Genomic DNA, 21,259 nt, shown 5'->3' with positions numbered 1-21,259 from the left:
ATTTCCACTCATTCCTCATATTGCACTCATCTACACGACCACTGTTTCGCTGCTAGCAACTCCTGGAAGTTGCCGTCCATCCACGAAAACTTTTTCCCCAACTCAAACAAGCCATATCAGTCAATCATTATCTGCTAACCAATGCAGGGATGCGATGGAAAAGACACCATCCATGTACTCTAATAATAAACATGAAACTTGATAGCGCAAACAATTTTACACTAACTTCAACACCAGCCAATCATGTGACAGCATGTTTTCTCAATTTCAGTATCATAGCTAAACCATCCATTCTCTACTTGGCGAGTATCATTGCGAACATGGATAGATTATTACTCAGCACTCCCATTCAGAGTTAATTCTCAAACACTTAAATCATCAAAGTATACAAGACAGCACTCTACATATTTCTAAGACCTCGAGCATACTAATTAATTTACGATCCATCTCTCTGCGTATGGGAGTCGCAGAGCATTCTCAGCCCTGTTCTTCTAGAGTCTAGGATATGTACTTGGAAGATATTGCTAAGAGAGAACATAAACAGACGCACTTCTAAGACTACAACGCTCTGCACTTAAAAGCGGGCTATATGTTAGATCGATTACCTTTTCAGCCTATCAGACATACATCCTTCTCCACAGTTTCTCTACGCTGAACTATCTTATCGAATCGTAAAACGAAAAAACTACTTCCATAAAACATTTACTTTGCATCATACGAGCACAATATAGCTTTGTGGAGACGTATAGTGTCAGCTGTTCACATCCGATCACAGTTCGGAAATTATACCATGCCTGCATCAGGCCTATATAAAATGATAGTAGCGGTGGATACATCTTACAAGAAAACAGATAAACGCATAGCAACAGCGCCCAACATATGAAAATTACAAGTCATTCCGCCACTAACTTTGTAAACACAACACATGTCAGACAAATGTGTACATGGAGATTGTAGCGCATCACAAGCTCATACCGATAACTTAGTTATGACGCTGAAGGCCCGATTTTACACACACAGATTCGCAGGAGGGATCGCATAAATCAAAGCTCGTTTAGAGGAGTGTGCCAAGTTTCTTTGCACATGAGATGGAACGATCGCAAGTAGACAGTCACTGTATACAAGTAGAACGAGGGCTATGTCACGTGACTGATGCAATCGGCAGAACACTTGGCAAAAAAAATTGACCGCCATCAACCTATCCTTCTCTAGAATGAATCTGTCAGCCATTAAATCATACATCGTTACAACTCCATCTCAATCGATCATCCGGTCCACTCTCTGTTATCCTCTAACGCAGATCGGAGTAAGTTTAGAAATGAATCATTCACTGTCATCCCAAAAAGCATTAAATACAGTAGTTTACTCACGTGTGGTACCTCAATGGGAAAAAATCACTGCCTCCCTTATTCCCTTTGTTTCGATGTCCACATTTCCTGGATTCCTCCTGTTGCTGCATACTTCGTCCCAAATACAAACTGTTCCATGCGAACCAGAAGATAGCAAACTACTTCCTCAATTAAACCGCATTTAGGTCTATATTCGGTCAGTTTATACCTATCCTCTCGTCATTTTTCGCAATTCTGTCGATTTTAGGTCCGATTTATCCATGCGATTATGTGTTCTAAAATTGATTGTAAATGTAGCACAGCTGCCAACAGCTAGCCCAAATGCACTGATCAGGAGGTGTAATATAGCACTGCACGTGACTGTGACTAGTCACTTCCACATTCAGACAGCATTTGCTCTGCTTTCTGGATGTCTCTGTGTATGCACGCCTTGTGGACGTGTCTCATTACCCACTCCCATCCGCTGGTGGACCAAACTTCGAACATAGAATACGAGTCCGGATGTAACGCGTGGTTGGTCCATCCATGAAACCTATCGCAGATGTGGCGTGTGGTGAATCTGTCTCCGAAAATAGCTCGGTATATATAGTCTGTGGCAGATCCACACAGGAATACTAATTTGGAGGTGATATATTGTGGATCTGCATCCTAACACAGCTTCGTACATTGCGAGTGACAGATTCACCTCTAAACCCTATCCCATGTGCAGCATATTGTGGATCTGCATCTCAACACCGATCCAGATATAACATGCGGTGGATCCACAGTTGAAAGCTAACTCAGGTTTACTGTGGGTCCTGGGAACCGTCCATGAGGCATGCATGTACACAGACATACAGAAAGCAGAGTAAACGCTCTGAGAATGTGGAGGTAACTGGACACAGTCGAGTGCAGTGCTATATTACACCTCCTGATCAGTGCATTTGGGCTAGGAGTTGGCAGTTGTGCTACATTTACAATCAATTTTAGAACACAGAACGAGATGTTCTGTCATAATCGCATGGATAGATCTGACCTAAAATCGATAGGATTGCGAAAAAGAGAGAATAGGTATAAATTGACCGAATATAGACCGAAATGCGGTTAAGTGGAGGAAGTAATCTGCTATCTTCTGGTTCATGCCGAACAACTTGTATATGTATATATGGTTCTCGGGCGAGACGTCGGATGTCATAGTGAAAACTCCACAATAATTCCTCAGCGCAACTGGCTGCTATCTTCAGGTGCGGCGAACACACTGCTAAGGCAAGACTAGAGGCCCCTATTTATCCCAGTCTTAGGCAGGAAGTGCACATGCGTGGAGTCGCCAAATTCGATGGCCAATAGCGACGATATCAACCGATAGCTGGAAGGACAGCAACACCACCTGCAAGATGAAGAACCAAAGACTTCGGCCCATGCACAGAGGCTGCCACTGCTGCTCTGCGCTGCCATCGGCCACCCCAGCGACCTCTGTCGGAAGCTGCAAGCAAAAATGCGCGTCCGCGTAAGGCGCGTGACTATCCTCCCGTTGTCAACAGAATGTTTATGTTGCTGGCGAATCGTCATCCGTCGTATGACCGATGGTACTCCTCTCTGCTCGATGCGACTTCAGTATGGCCACTGCTGGATCCCAAGCTGTTCTGAGCTGGAAGCCTGTGTCTCTGTTTACAAGATTCGTCGAGCTACGTATTTCCATTGCTTCCTTAATAACACTGTCCCAGTACGAACTCATCGACGTGAGAATTTTGGTGTGTTGATATTTCATAGAATGGCCTGTATTGAGACAATGCTCGGCCACTGCAGACTTCTCTGGTTGCTCCAGGCAAGTGTAGCGTCGGTGTTCAGAACATCTCTCTTCTACAGTGTGACAAGTTTGTCCGGTGTATGACATGCTGCAGCTACAAGGAATCTCGTAAGCACCGTGTCTTCTTAGGCCAAGGCTGTCCTTAGATGAGCCCAAGAGAGCTATGAGTTTTGCTGGCAGACGAAAGACACATTTAACTTTATGCCTCTTTAATAATCTTATTGAATAATCTATTGAATACATCTACATCTACATCTACATCCGTACTCCGCAAGCCACCTGACGGTGTGTGGCGGAGGGTACCCTGAGTACCTCTATCGGTTCTCCCTTCTATTCCAGTCTCGTATTGTACGTGGAAAGAAGGATTGTCGGTATGCTTCTGTGTGGGCTCTAATCTCTCTGATTTTATCCTCATGGTCTCTTCGCGAGATATACGTAGGAGGGAGCAATATACTGCTTGACTCTTCGGTGAAGGTATGTTCTCGAAACTTTAACAAAAGCCCGTAGCGAGCTACTGAGCGTCTCTCCTGCAGAGTCTTCCACTGGAGTTTATCTATCATCTCCGTAACGCTTTCGCAATTACTAAATGATCCTGTAACGAAGCGCGCTGCTCTCCGTTGGATCTTCTCTATCTCTTCTATCAACCCTACCTGGTGCGGATCCCACACTGCTGAGCAGTATTCAAGCATTGGGCGAACAAGCGTACTGTAACCTACTTCCTTTGTTGTCGGATTGCATTTCCTTAGGATTCTTCCAATGAATCTCAGTCTGGCATCTGCTTTACCGACGATCAACTTTATATGATCATTCCATTTTAAATCACTCCTAATGCGTACTCCCAGATAATTTATGGAATTAACTGATTCCAGTTGCTGACCTGCTATTTTGTAGCTAAATGATAAGGGACCTATCTTTCTATGTATTCGCATCACATTACACTTCGCTACATTGAGATTCAATTGCCATTCCGTGCACCATGCGTCAATTCGCTGCAGATCCTCCTGCATTTCAGTACAATTTTCCATTGTTGCAACCTCTCGATACACCACAGCATCATCTGCAAAAAGCCTCAGTGAACTTCCGATGTCATCCACCAGGTCATTTATGTATATTGTGAATAGCAACGGTCCTATGACACTACCCTGCGGCACACCTGAAATCACTCTTACTTCGGAAGACTTCTCTCCATTGAGAATGACATGCTGCGTTCTGTTATCTAGGAACTCCTCAATCCAATCACACAATTGATCTGATAGTCCGTATGCTGTTACTTTGTTCATTAAACGACTGTGGGGAACTGTGTCAAACGCCTTGTGGAAGTCAAGAAACACGGCATCTACCTGTGAACCCGTGTCTAAGGCCCTCTGAGTCTCGTGGACGAATAGCGCGAGCTGGGTTTCACACGATCGTCTTTTTCGAAACCCATGCTGATTCCTACAGAGTAGATTTCTAGTCTCCAGAAAAGACATTATATTCGAACATAATACGTGTTCCAAAATTCTACAACTGATCGACGTTAGAGATATAGGTCTATAGTTCTGCACATCTGTTCGACGTCCCTTCTTGAGAACGGGGATGACCTGTGCCCTTTTCCAATCCTTTGGAACGCTTCGCTCTTCTAGAGACCTACGGTACACCGCTGCAAGAAGGGGGGCAAGTTCCTTCGCGTACTCTGTGTAAAATCGAACTGGTATCCCATCAGGACCAGCGGCCTTTCCTCTTTTGAGCGATTGTAATTGTTTCTCTATCCCTCTGTCGTCTACTTCGGTATAAAATGATGGGGTTAGGCCCATGAGGAAGACTGCATTGGACGTTATTGTGCGTTATTTTCGTAACAAGGTTCTGTTAGGGCATGAATTTCCATGCACAAATGCTGAGAGCAGACGAAAACTAGTACAAAAGGGCATATTATGTATTTCTGTGGGGATATGGAATTTACTAGATTTAGACTTGGTCATTATTTTAGATAGCAATGTGAATTGAGTATAAGATTGATAACATTGGTAGATGCGTTTGCGGTGGTATGTAGCTACGAGCGGTGTAGTGTCAGTCAAACGTCACTTATGATCCATTAGAATTGCTAGAGTGAAAGCAGGTTTTCTATTGTGGAATGGAATTCTGCAGCATCTTCGGAAGACCACAGTTAGAGTGAGGGTAGCGAGGAACACCCCACGTGCTTGGTTCTGCTTGGAGTGCATGCTATGTAAATAAGCCCCCGCCCCTGTCTGGTCGCATCATCAACGGTTACTCCATACAACTTTCACCTCCTTTTGGGGGAATCTCGTGGCTGTGATCCTTCCCTATCATGTCAGCACGTGTGTTTAGGTTCACACGTATTTTGATGGGAATTTCTCAGAATTGAAATATGAATGACATGCCATCGCTTGCGGGACTTGGGCGGGGCCTGTGCGTGGTTTGACACTTGACGGCCGCGTCGACCGTATGTGCGATCGCGTCATCATCGGTGTCTAGCGGATAGGAATTTCTCATGTGTTATGTATGAATGGGGGTGCTGCCAACTCATGCTTATGGAAGCTGAGCATGGGCTGTGCATGGTGTGACATCTGACGGAAGAGGTCACTTATCGCTACTGCCTGTGTACTCTACTGGACAAGGGGTGGGGGACTGTGCCTGCGTGCATTGATTGCATTATTTCGCGAGTGGCTCTGTAGGTCTTGCTATTCGCTATTTGGACCGTTTATGAGTACTGAGCATGTCTACACATCAGTGTGAAGAATTATTTAGTAGGAGTTTGCTACTGTGTACTGTAATTACGAATTGGTTGCATGTCTGTGGGCTGTGCAACATGACCCCAGGCACATCAGGGTGGATGTTTTGTATCAGTGTGATAGATGTAATCTATCCTTAAATAAGTTGTTTGAAAATAAACAGAGTGCACTCGATCCTTACTCTCCCCAGCAGCCCAGAGCTGGCTGAGTCGTTTCCCCCACCATTTCCCATCGCCATCTTGGTTTTCGTCACGAAAAGGACGACAGCGCCCTCTGCTGGTGGTATTGAGTACTACACCTCGTGGAGAACACGCTGTTTGCCGCCGTCATGGATAACTGTACTTGTGCCATCACCTGGTGCCACGGAGGCGTCCTCTGGCGGCGACGAAATGTACTAAGACAGTTGGGGTCTGGTGCTCGTGGTGAACCTACTAGGTGGCGCCATTTTAAATTACGGTACTTGCATCATCAGCTGATGTCAGTACAGCGTCCTCTAGTGGCATCGATATGAACTAAGTCAGTTGGGCTCTGGACTTAGTGGCGAATACACTGGGTTGTCGTGCACCTCTAATTCTTTAAATAAAGGCTGGTGTATGATTTCGACAGTTGACGATTAGCAAGCAGAGTCTTTTAGATGTATTATTATTTTGATAATTTAGGAGTTGTTGGGCTATCTGGACATAAATGCATTTACAAGTGCTTTGCATGGCTGTAAGCTGTGCAATGAGTTATTTTTGACAGTTTACAATTAGCAAGCGTGTATGTAGAGCCTTATACATGAGTTATGTAGGAGTAGTTTGCAGGTCCATATGCTGTGGGGCATGTCAGATCGTGTGTTCTGTGATACATATACTCCATCCCTAAATAAATTGCGCCCAAATTCCTCTCTCCATCAGCCTAGTCTGGGTTGAGTCCTTTTACCACTAGTGCGGGCCCATGCACCGGCTGCGGTGACCGGGCAGTCCCATGTGCACGCTAACTGTCACACGACGTGGCAGCTGTCAGCAGCCCCAATGTGCTCCTGAACTGTCGAACGACTTGGCGTATTTGAGATGTCAGAGCAATCTGGAACAACGGTACTCGTGTGATAAGCTAACAACACAACAGCATCCTCAGTGTACCAAGCCAACGGTACTTGCATCATGTTCTGTCGTCACAGTGGTGTCTCTGGTGTCAGGGATATGAACTACACCAGTTGGAGTCCAGACCCAGTGGCGAACACATCTGCTTGAAATTGGTTAAATAATAAAGACAAGTCCTTTTTTCTCACCTTTTTCTAAGGTGTGGCACATTATTCTGTTGGAATTTGAACTTCCCGCCAATTTTTCTGTAGGGTTAGGTGTGTAGAGGTAGCCCACTTGACCTACCTTCCCGCCAAAATCCACTATGTTGGATGACGTCATGTGCTGTTGCCAAATCTACACGACGCCATCTTAGATACATCTGGCAACAATGGAATTTGGGGTGACACGCAGGTTGTCACACTAGTGCTGACGAGATCATGTGTGTTTTCGGTCGTACTTGATGCGAGGACTCTGTGATTATAAGGCGATGAGGGTCCAGACGTATGCATCTCCTATTTCTTTTACAGGTGTACTACAAATTATGACTCTTGCATTCCGTTTTGTAAGGCTCGTCTCTTGAATTCCTTTGTTGTAACACCCGTTTATTTTTTGTTTTCATTTCTGTGAGAGGTGTGTGCGTCATCTAACCTGTTCAACACAGTTACTTGCGACAGTAATATGTTCTTATCACATAACTCATTCTCTATAACCAATGTCTAGTATGACAATTGCAAAGACTATAGAAGAAGAACAGGGACATTAATGACCAGACGGTTAATTCATAACTTTGTGAAAAAAAGGGGACGAGGGAGATTTGAACATGGATCTCCCACTTTGCAGTCCAACACCGTGACCACATAACCAACACACCACAGTTCTTAAATTTTACTCGATGTTGCATATGCTTAGTTTGGACCATTCACTGTTTCTGTTTTGTATCTTTTTCCACAGTTCAGTACACTTTCTTCCTGTTTTCGTGCTCGGTCAGTGTTCTGTTTTCTTTGTGCTACCCACTGGGCCATTTTGCCACTAGTTTCCCTCTTAAGTACTAGTGTAAGTCATATCTAGAAAACCGGGTGCAATGCGGAGAGATCTCACATACTTCAAGGGCGCTGATGACCAAGCAGTTGAGCGCTACACAAACGAAACATCATCATCATTATCATCACATTCTTCAAAAGGATTTCTAATAAAACACCTGTCATATACAAATTATATTAATATAGTAATACCACAGGGGACAGTCATTTTGCTTATTTACGTTAAGGATTCCTCATAGAGTGTCGGATGCGGTATATATATATATATATATATATATATATATATATATATATATATATATATATATATGCTGATGACAGCAACACACCGATCACAGTCAGAGAGGAAAGGCTAATGCAGCCCTCAAAGACGTCCACAGAAAAATAAAGTAACTCTAACTGTAAGGAAAACTAATTGCATGTACTTCTATTTGAATAAAAACCACAGTGATGCTAATAAAAAAACCACAATGATGCCAGACTAAGAATTAATGATGACGTATTAGACTGTGTAAATAAACAGTGGCATACCAAATTTATAATAGTCTTCCACATAATGTAAAAATCATACTATCATTCACACTCTTTTGCAAATCCCTAAGGGTATTTTTATCAGATCACTGTTTCTATTCAGCAGCAGAATTTTTTGAGCATCTAAGATACGAGAGACTTGAAACAAGACACTGCTTCAACTGCAAGAAGTGCAAGCTCTTTAGTGGACAAAGTTAAAAATTATGTATCCGCTAAAATAATACAGTATTTTTGCTGAGATGTGTTACTGTTTTGTTTGGTGTTTGTTCTATGTCCCAGACTCTGGAAGATTTTTTATGAATAAATAAATAAATTGTTTTCATAAATATTTCAGCCAATCATGTACAAACGTAAGATCACTACACGTTAGATACAACTGAATGAGGTTTTTTTTTTTAATAATAGTCTTTGTTAAGACACTGGTCCCATATTACGGCGAATGGATGCTCATGTTTAATATGGGCATCGTAATTTAGGTGTCCTGTCGGTTTCCTAAGTCATTACAAATGCCCGTTTACTTTCTTCACTAAAGCACACCCGGCCCAGTCCTCGATAAAAACGTGTGTTTATTAATGTATCTAAAGTGATTCTTAGAGTAACAGGTTATTAATACTAATATGGAAACGTGTAGCGTATACAGCTAAAATAATAACATTAGCGCTGATGCAGGTACAGTACAGTGACATATATTTATGTGGTCAATATTCCGTTGCTTTGGTAGCACTGAATCCAAGTTGCGACAAGTTGTGTTGCTAAGGTAACCGAAAGTAAATAAACAAGGGTAGAGTATAAAGTACGGGAGGTGTGTTGACAAAGCGGAATCTAAAACTAATAACTTGTTATGTTCAGCGAACATTCTTCCGAATCTGTAGGTTTCTCGTCTGCTTGGAAATCAGAAAGGTAACCAGAAGCGAAATGTAGCCCTGCGGTATTGTGTTCTGAACGTTGATCTCATTTCAGTTGCGATTTAAAATTTCTTACGCGTAGCTTCCTACTATGTACAATATTTTATGTATTTCAGGGCTGTCTGTGATGGAGAGACCCAAACAAATGATTGTCAGAGTGTTGACAAGGAGGCCCAAGCGATGACTTCGAGACATGCGGAGGTAATTCGAAATGATTTAGGGTTAATGGAACAAATTGTTTTATTATCGAAATAGAAAAATAACATTAAACGGAAAGGAATGTTGAGCGTTACTTAAGGCGACGTTGTCATTCTTAGGATGTATTATTGTACGCTTAAAGGCCTCATTCTTAACTCACATATCGCATTAAAAAATACCGTGGTACCATTGATAACATGTCATTACGATCCTTGTGCAGAAACTATGGTACATTCCAACAGAGCATTTGGTAATTGCCACCGAACAAAACCCACTGTAGTATTGTTACACTTTTCCCAGTTCCAAACTGTAGAGTAACCCTATTTCAATGAGGTATGCATATGATTGCTGTAGTAATTCTAGTGGTCTGAATGGTGTACTTACAACATGAAAAGTTTTGTATAATGCTAGTCGGTAGTTGTAAAAGAAGTATGTAATATGGTGTAGTTGTGAACGTCTGGCCAAAATTGTCATATTTTGTTGAAGTAACAAATAGCCACTCACTTTATGCAGATTTAGTGAACTTTCAAAAATTGCACACTACAATGATGAACCCTAACATATGATTGTAGAAGAATTTAAGTTCATAGAACAATACTGGTTTATTGTACATTTTTTTCCCTTTCAGTGATAGAGAATATGTGACCTTCTCATTGCCCTGTCGTACATTTATTAGCTATGGTTATGATGTTTTCTTTTTTGAGCTCATCTGAGTTTAAAAAAGGGAACATTTGAGAGGTGTTATAATTGCTTGTACAGTGAGTATATTACATTGTTGTACACGAGGGATCGGTTGAAAATTTTTTATTTATTTATTCATCCAGGGATCATCTTGTATAATAGTGCTGGATTTGTTATAGTACACTGAAAATATACATACCCACAGAATATATAAATATGCTCTATGAGGATAGGACTTGTGGTCGATCTTGGCCTTGGTCAAAGAATCACCCTGGCAGTCGCTTGAAATGATTTAGGAAAACTTAATCAGCATGTACAGACATGGTGAACTCCATCCTGTGGAAGATGAGGTCTGCGTATTAACAAATGCACTAGCTCATTTTGTTAGTCCTCATTGTACAATTTCTTTGATAGAAACACAGTTTTCCTCTTCATTTGCTACACATATCAAGGACACCTGCCAGTGACTCCAGAACTGTGAGCTTGCTGCTATGCCCCTCGCACTTAACCCTGACCAATTCAGAAAGTTGATTCCATTCCCATAAACATGCCACTATTCTCCATCTTCATGTCCTCTTCTTAGTCCACTTGAAAAACTGAGTCATCATCCCCCACTTGGTGAGTAGGATGTTGTTATTAGGAGAATAGCGAGACATTACTATCATGCACTGTAGATCTTGGCACTTGATTTTCTCCCAAAAGCATTATGGTATTGTAGTGTGACAAAGTATTGTAGTTATCCTCCTGCATTATCAACCACTACTCCGAACGATTGTTTGCATAATACTTGTGTGTTCTCCAGTATTTTACTCTGCCATCAGACCTGCCACAGATTGCTGCCTATCCTGCTTAACTGAGAGGCGAGCCTCTGACCTCCATGTTCTTAGATGAGGTTTGTACATCCAACACATTGGCCCCTACTTGCAGTTCAGCTGTCTTCGACCGCTTTTCATAGGTATTCACAACAGTAGGATGTGAACAGCCAGACAGCTTTGCCATTTCAGAGAGGCTCGTTCCCAGGCATCAGGCAGTGTCAGTCTCCCCTTTAGTTATTAAAGTTGCGTCTGTCTGCGGATTTTCCCTCTTCGAGCCTGTATCGTCATGAGAATGATTTCCCGTCATCTCTGCCCCACGTTTATATGGACTGTACTGTCTCTCATGTCCATAACACCACCCGGTAGCATTCAGTCTAGTGGTGGACATTGGTCGTGACATTTTGAGTCGTTGTGTGCAGGCATACCAAACAACATGATGCGTGCCACCATCCACAAGAACTAAATAATGTGATCTAAACAAAACACGCGAATAATATCTGCAACAGAAACTTACAGATGAAAACATACCAGATGTCATCTACATGGCATATCTCAGACTGTGGCTCAAATAGTTCACTAGACACTTTCACACTGTGTGTTGTGATATAGCTTTTGTGTTAGACACAGTAGCATTTTGTCTAAGAATACTGTTGGTTGTGAAATTACAGAATATATTATGTTTGAGATCCATGGAAATTGTGTGGTGCAGTGAGTGAGCACCAAAATTAATCCAAAGGTCTGTGGCTCATCCCCAGTTGGACTGTTTTTGGTAATTAATTGCTTCTTTCGACTCGGGATAATTCCATGTCAGTTCAACACAGAAAAGCAACATTTTCAACCTGACCTTCTCAGTTTTTGGCACATACATTGATCCAGATAGGAGATGGAAAACTGCCAGTTTGCAGAGGCGTATGACACTTGAGAAGACAATTGCAGGTCTGCAAAATTTGGACTTTGTATGAAATTTACTGGTTTCTGTCTCAGCATAAGTGACTGGTAATTCTGGTTCTAATCCAGATGTAGCAGAGAAACTTGTATTATTGGAAAGCTAATGAGTGGAGCTTCATGTTGATACGCAACATGGCAGGTTTCAAATAATTTTCACATTGAATGTCGTGGACCATAACTTTCACATTGAATGTCATTGACTGTGACCTTTGAGCATGTTACCTCAAAACACCCCACAATTAACATTTTTTTTATATAAAAAATAAATTGTGTTGTTTCAGTATGCTACTATAAACATGTTAAATTTCAAGATGGCACAGCAAAGACGTATGACCAAAAATTTATTTTATGAGCAACAGTACACTATCAGAATTCAGAAGGCAGCACATAAATATGAAACACAAATTATTAAGAAGTACAATTCATAAGTACTTCTGTATATGAACCACGTGCAGTGTAGCTTCAATGAAAAGGCAATAAAACTTGGTTAAATATTGTCTCACAAGTCTTCTGTCAAATTAGTATTGTTCACAACATTTGATGCAGGTAGAGTGTTTGTCCTTCCAGTTGATGTCACAGGATCCAGTATATGCAATCCACCAGTGACTGTCATACCTAAAAGCAACAGATCTGTGTATGTCTGTTAACTGCATTTTTTTCACCACAGCAGCCACTGACTCTTCTGTGCTCTCTAAAGAAGCAGAATATGTGTTTCTTTTTACTATACCTTTGTTAATATATATTGTACAATGGTGACTTACAATCGACCTTGTATTTTTAAAACATTGCTTCAGCTTGGCATTGTCTTAATTATGATTAGAAGCTGATACATAGTGGACATGGATGAACTTTTTTTCATTGCACCATTGAAACAACAAGTTGTGATGTCAAAATATGGTTTTTATGAGGTTGCTTGAGGCTGTTGTGTGGCTAATATCTTTACAGCCCCTGTAGCCTCATCACAAGGTCCTTTACCAGATATTGTAGCAACAAAAATGCCATTCAACTTCCTCTTGGTATGACAGATTCATGAAATTCTTTGTTTTTTGTATAGGGCAGCACGTCCATCCAAAAAGTAATAAATGTGTTTTGGAGATGTAAAGTGACATTTTGAGAAAGTGATGAACTTCTACTGGAAAGAATACACACACAATGTATCATGCTGACGGCAGTCATATTTTTCCACATATATCACATGGTATATTTCATTAGTATTCTTATCTCTGGAGTAATATATTAAAAACAAAGATTCCAAGACTTACCAAGCGGGAAAGTGCCAGTAGACAGGCACAATAAAATAACACACAAACACACACACAAAATTTCTAGCAACGGTTGCTTCTTCAGGAAAGAGGGAAGGAGAGGGAAAGACGAAAGGGTGTGGGTTTTAAGGGAGAGGGTAAGGAGTCATTCCAATCCCGGGAGCGGAAAGACTTACCTTAGGGGGGAAAAAGGGATAGGTATATGCTCGCCCACACACACACACACACACGTGTCTTTCCGCTCCCGGGATTGGAATGACTCCTTACCCTCTCCATTAAAACCCACATCCTTTAGTCTTTCCCTCTCCTTCCCTCTTTCCTGAAGAAGCAACCGTTGGTTGCGAAAGCTAGAAATTTTGTGTGTGTGTTTGTGTGTTATTTTATTGTGCCTGTCTACCGGCGCTTTCCTGCTTGGTAAGTCTTGGAATCTTTGTTTTTAATATATATTTCCCATGTGGAAGTTTCTTTCTATTTTATTTATATCTCTGGAGTAAGCTGCATATAGATGACTTGTAACGAATCACAAAGAAGAAGATATTCATCTACTTTGAGTTTCTCTGTGGTGATTCTAAAGAACTGTGACTGTCACCGTGTGATACATGAGTGCGGTAGTAGCAATTGTAAACTTGCTGCAAACACCTCAATAAAATCATATGTTGATTTTCTTACAGTATTTATAACTACTCTGCCTGTAGTTAACTAACACTTGTACGTAACTTCATCAGTGCAGTTTGTACCAAACAGATCTGTCATTCTTGCAACACTTGGATAACACCTAAGAAACATGCTGTAAATGCAGGATTCCTGTAACAAATGCTAATGAGTGTATGACAGTCATGCGCATTCTTCACACTTCTCTCCATTTACACACTGTAATCATTAATGTAAAATTCTGATGTGAGACACACACTACTCTTCCTGATTTATGGATGACTCTGTGGAATATATGAGTCCCCAAAAAATTACCCTGTTTGCCAATGACACCAGCATATTGCTTACTGAATCCAGCCCAGGAGACATTGTAGTCAACAGCGGGAAGTTCTATGAGAAGACTTTCTGAATGGTTCACAAAAAACAAAATCATTGTAAATATTGAAAAAGGTTGGTTGTCAGTTTTCACTTATTTCCTCCATGTAATCAAAATGTGTATTCGAGCACAGTCAAAAACTGATCCCCTATAATATATATCACTAAATTTTTGGGTCTTTGGGTTCAGCAGGACTTAAGTGGGACATCTACATAAATAACTTGTCTAGGAAACTCTCATCCCTGTGTTATGGTGTAAGAATATTAACGTCTACAGCAAGCAAAACAATAGTACTGCAGGCATATTATGCATAGTTCCTCACACTGTTTCAACATGGGATCACTTTCTGGGGACACTCGACTCACAGCGTAAAGATTTTTAGAACATTAAAAAGGGCTCTAAGAACAATTTGTGGCCATAAAAAAGGTGGAATCCAGTAAATTTCATTTTATTGAGCTTTGTGTTCTGAATGATGAAAGCTTATTCATTGATGAAATTATCTTGTTCACTACAGACTACCTCTTGAAAACAGGCAAACTACTGCAGAACAAAATTGTATACAACTATTGTACCAAAGGTAAATCAAGTATAGCAAAAATGCAGCCTAGTACAGGAGCTTAATTAACATTGGAATAATATTAGCCTACACAATAAGATACCATAGAAAATTTAAAAAAAATTAAAAAAGAACAATGCTATGTAGCCAACATTTAATTTTAAACTAAAGGTGTTACTAATAAAGCACTGTTTCTGCTGTGTAAATGAATTTCTGAATATGTAACGTTACTTAAAAATTAAATTATAAGAAGAGGTACCTCATTTTAATTTGCTTACTATTTGCTAATACTACATATTATTGCAATTCTTCTTTGACCTGTCCAATATCAGTTGTACAATTTGCGTTGCATGATAAAACTGGACCAATAAAAAAATCAATCAATCATCAGACAGCATGGGGCCCAGTGGCATTGGCAAGAACATATTACTTTGGCCGCAGCTTCAAAATTTTGACAGTTCAGTATTTATATCTGGGTATGTATCTTCGAAATATGTGTACAAGTCCTTAAGATGTGTAACACTAGCCACTTCTCCTTATGCACTTTAATTCCATTTCCTTTCATAAAGACAATCTTCATCCTAGCATCACACAGCTTACATTGATATCACAGTAAAAGTCACTTACACATTGAACAGTTTTCTCACACAATGTTTTATGTGGCTTTGGATTGGTGTCACCAATATACTGTGTGGTACTAGCTATTTTGCTCTTTATACCATATAATCTGAATTTTGTTATACTCCAGCTCTTTAAAAGTATTGTCAGAATTTGCATTTTGCCACACATACAGTCTGAATTGTGAAACTTATCTTTAAGCTGGTCTGTGATCCCTCTTTCTCCATTTTTATCACACACTTCTTATTCCAGCAGTGCCACATAAGTATGATCCATGCTGTGCACACATTTTCTCATGCTGGAGATTCACCTAAATACTGAAAACTAGTTTTTAAAGAATCCAGTGTCAGATCTGATACTATTTTATCTTCACCTACATCTTCTCTGGAAATACCTAACACAGCTGAGGCAACACCTGCAGGGGTTGGTGGGTTTTATGATGTTTGCTTTCCATATGTGCTGCAAATTATCCCACGTAGCAATACGCTACAACATTTCTTTACCATCCACTCCTGAACATTCTTCAAATTATTTTATACTCTAGCATGATATTCTTCTTTAAAAAATGGATTTCAGCAGTACAATTTTGACAGAAAATCCATATTCTACATACTACTTAACGGCACATATACACAGCAGTTGATTAAACAAACTGCACCTGCAAAACAAGCTAATGATGAATAGTTGAAATATAAGTGTCTCTAGTTGGGTGTTCACAGCAAGAAATGTTCACCAGTTAGTCAGAATAATAGTGATTGCTGCTGGCTTCTGTTTTCAATTAAAAAAGGATACATGGCTGCTTATTGCAATTTGTTAGTGTTGTGATGTAGAGAAATAAATTTTTGGGCATGATGCCTTTGGTGTGTGATCTTGGTGTTTATCACGTGTATAGTAACATATTGGAGCAATACAATGTTTTGTTTTCCAAAACTATTGCAGGTGGGTCGTTTTACGATATTCAAGATTAAGGCTTTAGGTCAGTGATTTTGAATGTGAAACTTTTTAGAAATTTGCTATGTTACATATCAGTGTAAAGCTCTGCTCATTAGGCTTTTCAATATATGTTTTATTTTTGTATCTGGATTAGAACCAGCATTATAGTCATTTATGTTGAAATAGATGAACGTAAATTTCACACAATTTCAAAACTTTGCAGAAAGGTCGCTGAGTGAACCAAATTTGAAAGAAAATCTGAATGTGACATATTGAGAGTTGCTTTGAATTGACATGGAATTATCCTTTGGCCATGGTATGTTTCATGTGAAAAATGCTAAGTTACACCATAATATCGAGTTCATATTAAATGGTAGATTCTAGCATAGCTGGCTGGATAAACCAGTTTCAAGGCCAGAAGAGGGCAAGGAAATCCACTCCCAATAGGATCATGCTTAGTAAAGCACAGTGGTGTTTAAATCAACATTCAGGATGAATATATCTTTACCCTTTTGTGTCCGAATGAAGCTCAGATGTGTAGCAGTCGTTTTAGGAAGGTGAGAACTTAGAAATTGTGCCCCCCCCCCCCCCCCCATTTCGATGTCAATTGGACGATTATTTGTTATTATTTCATCCAAATATATTGAAAAGATAGCAACAGGTTTTAGATAGTATTCTTCTCTGCATTTCTAATTCCCATGATCCACAAGTAAATTGGTAGGTCTTAATTTCTGAAGATTTTTGTATCCAGGTATGTAATAAACAGGCTATTGTCTCATGCTACTTATTGGAACTTAATGTGCTTCCTGCACAGTGGGAGCAAGTCACTCATGCCGGCAGAAATGACAAAAATCCTTCACCTCTGGAAAATTCACTCTGTGATCAACACTGCCAGCAGGTGTTGATCCTCTGCAGGTATTCCTATATTCCACTTTGGTTTTGTAGAACTGTGACTTCACTCTGGCAATACATACCTCATTCTTCTTTTCAGACAGCACAGACAGCTACTCTGAGCTTCCAGTCTTATGGATAAGATAATTTATTTATTACGTGAATAGTAATGAATATCTGACACAGCCTTGGAGTATACCAAAAACTACTTTCTTGTCTGATGATTTGATGCCTTCTAAATTTTAGGAACAGAAGAAGCCAAGTTTCAGAAGACTTTTATGTGTAAAATCCATGTTGGTTCCTACAGAGAAGACTTTTGTTCATATAATAGATATTGTAAGCAAGGATCAAATGTGTTCCGTAATTCTACAGCATATTGTTATCAGCAATGTTTCTTGAAAACAGAAATAATCTGTACATTTTTCAATATCTTGGATTTATGATAAAATTTTTCTAGAATAGTAACTAGTTATTTACAACAATTTGTCAAGAAACATATAGGTGCCCATCGTGTCTAGTCACCTTTCCTCTAATGAACAATTTTAGCTATTTTCCTCTATTCTAATAGTAGCAATAGTAGTAGTTTGGTCATCTGTACATCTCCTTTACAAGAATATTTGACATTCAGAAATAGTATAATTCACATATACAGACATTTACTACTTTCAGGTCAAATAGGACAAGGGTGGGACCTCTGTGGTCTTATAGTAGGGACCATTCCACCATTCACTGAAGTAATTTCTGGAAACCACAGAAAACATAACCACAGTGATCGGATGAAGATTAGAACCATCCCCTCTCCAAATACAAGGCCACTCTTTTTGGAACAGTGTTGCATCATTTGGTTCATCCCTAATACCATTCTATAAATAAGATATTTAGTAATGTAAACGAAGAGTGCTGTGCTGTTCATTCAATTCTCATTCTAAGTCACTACACACTCTGTAAACACATCGTTTCATAATTCTGCACTACACATTCTGTGATTTCTCTTCTCAGTATGTCATTTTAGCATCTGTGTGGTGAGTGAAAGGGGGATCTGTAGTACGATCATTCTCAGTTAAACAGCTTTTGAAAATGCTGTTCAGTATTTTGGACTTCTATGTCATCCTCTATTCTGGTGCCACTGTGATCACTGAGTTCCTGTGTAAGTAATTTTGAGCCATTTATTAATTTTACACCAGATCAAAACTAGTATTTTTTTATGAAATCATTGCACAGAATTTTACCATTAAATTCCTTTAATAATATTCACATTGCTCATCTTGTGCAAATTTTGCTCTTGATTATCAACAACTCATCTACTTCTTCTGAAACTATGAGGAAGCTCTGTGCTTTAATAACATTTTTCTGACATGACTTCTGAACAAGGGTAGTTTTAACCCATCCCATACAACTTTTCTGTGTAGATACATGTCTATATTGTAATGTTCGTTACTGTTTTATCAGTGGCTGCTTTGTATTTTATCCCCATAAGGGGTATTGATGTTGCCTTCTCAGGTAAATTGCAATCTGTTTCTTTTTGTACCTTCGAAGCAGAAACATGTATCATTTTTTTTTATTAAGATTTCTTTTAATTTGTCATTGATGCTATAGCAGTCCTGTGGTCACCGATTCCCTCCTCTGATTAACTGTACCAAAAAGTTCAATCATTTGTAGATATAACATATCACCATCATGAACAGTTTTCCATGCAAATGCTCAAGGTAATTTTGAGGTAAGATGTTCTGTACAGTACCACATGGTTTTTGTCTCTGAAACCTTTTTGAACAACCCAAGTCTCCCAGTGTGTAGCTGATAAAATGAAATTGCCCCTATTACCTTAGCCTGATAACAGACGTTATGCATGGCATTCGCAGAGTTTTTCCTAAAGCCTTCTTCCAGCACAGTGCCTGAGGCAGATGAGCTATAAAAATAACCAGTGACCATATTTGATCCTTCTATGGCAGAAGGTAAGCACCTGATAATTCTACATGCAGAAGCTGTCCAAACTTCACTGGATATTATTGATTTTCCTATGGCAACAAATATGCCACCATCATCGATGTCTAGCTTATCCTTGCAGTATATATTCCACTGGAATTCATGAAGTTCTACTGTTATTCACTTTTAGTAGCAAACAGTCTTTATTACAATGTTACTTAAAAACCGTCTTGATTGCAATTTTTTTTTTTAATTCGTATGACTGGTTTCGGTTCATTCAGAACCATCTTCAGATCTGATATTTCAGTTACAGGAGTAACCCGTCCAAATCCAGCAATTTTCACATGCTACGTCACATCGTAAAAGTTACGTTATAATATCACTGATTGCTGTTATCCCATAAGACATTATGTCTGTTTTTGCAAAGTCTTTATTACCATTAATAAGTTAAATGCAGAGGCAGTGCTGCACAGGGCAGGCAAGGACATTGTCATCTAAAGGAGTTCTTTTCAATAACCAAGGTAGTTAAAAGTCGACTCATTGCATTCAGTGGACAAAGTACATATGGGCATCCTCTGGTTAGCCCTTGAGGCTGTCAGCCAGTCATAGCGATCATGAAAAGAATTTAATTTCTGTCTCAGATCAAAGCCTGAGAAATAAGGAGAATAGAAATGAATTCATGCCAAGGCTCACTGAAAGCCAGCGCCACAAAAAGCTTGTGGTGGGAGCCAACACCAGTCTGTGGAGCCCGAGAACAAGTGAACATTGAGTGTATCAGCAGTTAACGTTCAGCAGGCACAGAGAACCTTTGCATAAATGATGGTCCTGCATGAGAATGTGAAAGTGAAAAAGTAGAAATAAAATCTGAATTTGATGTACCAATAGACTGACCAGGTGACCTGCACAATTTCTATTTGTAAGGGCCCTGTACAGGGACCTTTTTTTAACTGGCCTGAACAATGACTATTGTGGTTGTGGTGGGACATACACTCCTGGAAATTGAAATAAGAACACCGTGAATTCATTGTCCCAGGAAGGGGAAACTTTATTGACACATTCCTGGGGTCAGATACATCACATGATCACACTGACAGAACCACAGGCACATAGACATAGGCAACAGAGCATTCACAATGTCGGCACTAGTACAGTGTATATCCACCTTTCGCAGCAATGCAGGCTGCTATTCTCCCATGGAGACGATCGTAGAGATGCTGGATGTAGTCCTGTGGAACGGCTTGCCATGCCATTTCCACCTGGCGCCTCAGTTGGACCAGCGTTCGTGCTGGACGTGCAGACCGCGTGAGACGACGCTTCATCCAGTCCCAAACATGCTCAATGGGAGACAGATCCGGAGATCTTGCTGGCCAGGATAGTTGACTTACACCTTGTAGAGCACATTGGGTGGCACGGGATACATGCGGAGGTGCATTGTCCTGTTGGAACAGCAAGTTCCCTTGCCGGTCTAGGAATGGTAGAACGATGGGTTCGATGACGGTTTGGATGTACCGTGCACTATTCAGTGTCCCCTCGACGATCACCAGAGGTGTACGGCCAGTGTAGGAGATCGCTCCCCACACCATGATGCCGGGTGTTAGCCCTGTGTGCCTCGGTTGTATGCAGTCCTGATTGTGGCGCTCACCTGCACGGCACCAAACACGCATACGACCATCATTGGCACCAAGGAATCTTAAGGAAATGCAATCCGACAACAAAGGAAGTAGGTTACAGTACGCTTGTTCGCCCAATGCTTGAATACTGCTCAGCAGTGTGGGATCCGCACCAGGTAGGGTTGATAGAAGAGATAGAGAAGATCCAACGGAGAGCAGCACGCTTCGTTACAGGATCATTTAGTAATTGCGAAAGCGTTACGGAGATGATAGATAAACTCCAGTGGAAGACTCTGCAGGAGAGACGCTTAGTAGCTCGGTACGGGCTTTTGTTAAAGTTTCGAGAACATACCTTCACCGAAGAGTCAAGCAGTATATTGCTCCCTCCTACGT

At 40.4% G+C, this 21,259-nt stretch overlaps 1 protein-coding gene across 1 annotated transcript in view; it reads left to right on the top strand.

Moving 5' to 3' along the window:
- The first annotated feature begins 9,045 nt into the window (after positions 1–9,045).
- The window catches only part of LOC126278412 (cytoplasmic dynein 2 intermediate chain 2-like), a 94,670-nt gene continuing 82,456 nt past the window's right edge, over positions 9,046–21,259 (top strand). The window contains exons 1-2 of the mRNA XM_049978519.1: positions 9,046–9,399; positions 9,521–9,605. Coding sequence (XP_049834476.1) covers positions 9,341–9,399; positions 9,521–9,605 — 144 coding nt within the window. The 5' untranslated portion in view covers positions 9,046–9,340. The remainder of the gene's footprint in view (positions 9,400–9,520; positions 9,606–21,259) is intronic.

The sequence above is a fragment of the Schistocerca gregaria genome, chromosome 6, assembly GCF_023897955.1.
Source record: "Schistocerca gregaria isolate iqSchGreg1 chromosome 6, iqSchGreg1.2, whole genome shotgun sequence".
Taxonomy (NCBI): Eukaryota; Metazoa; Arthropoda; class Insecta; order Orthoptera; family Acrididae; genus Schistocerca; species Schistocerca gregaria.
This window is presented reverse-complemented; position numbering and strand designations above follow the sequence as displayed.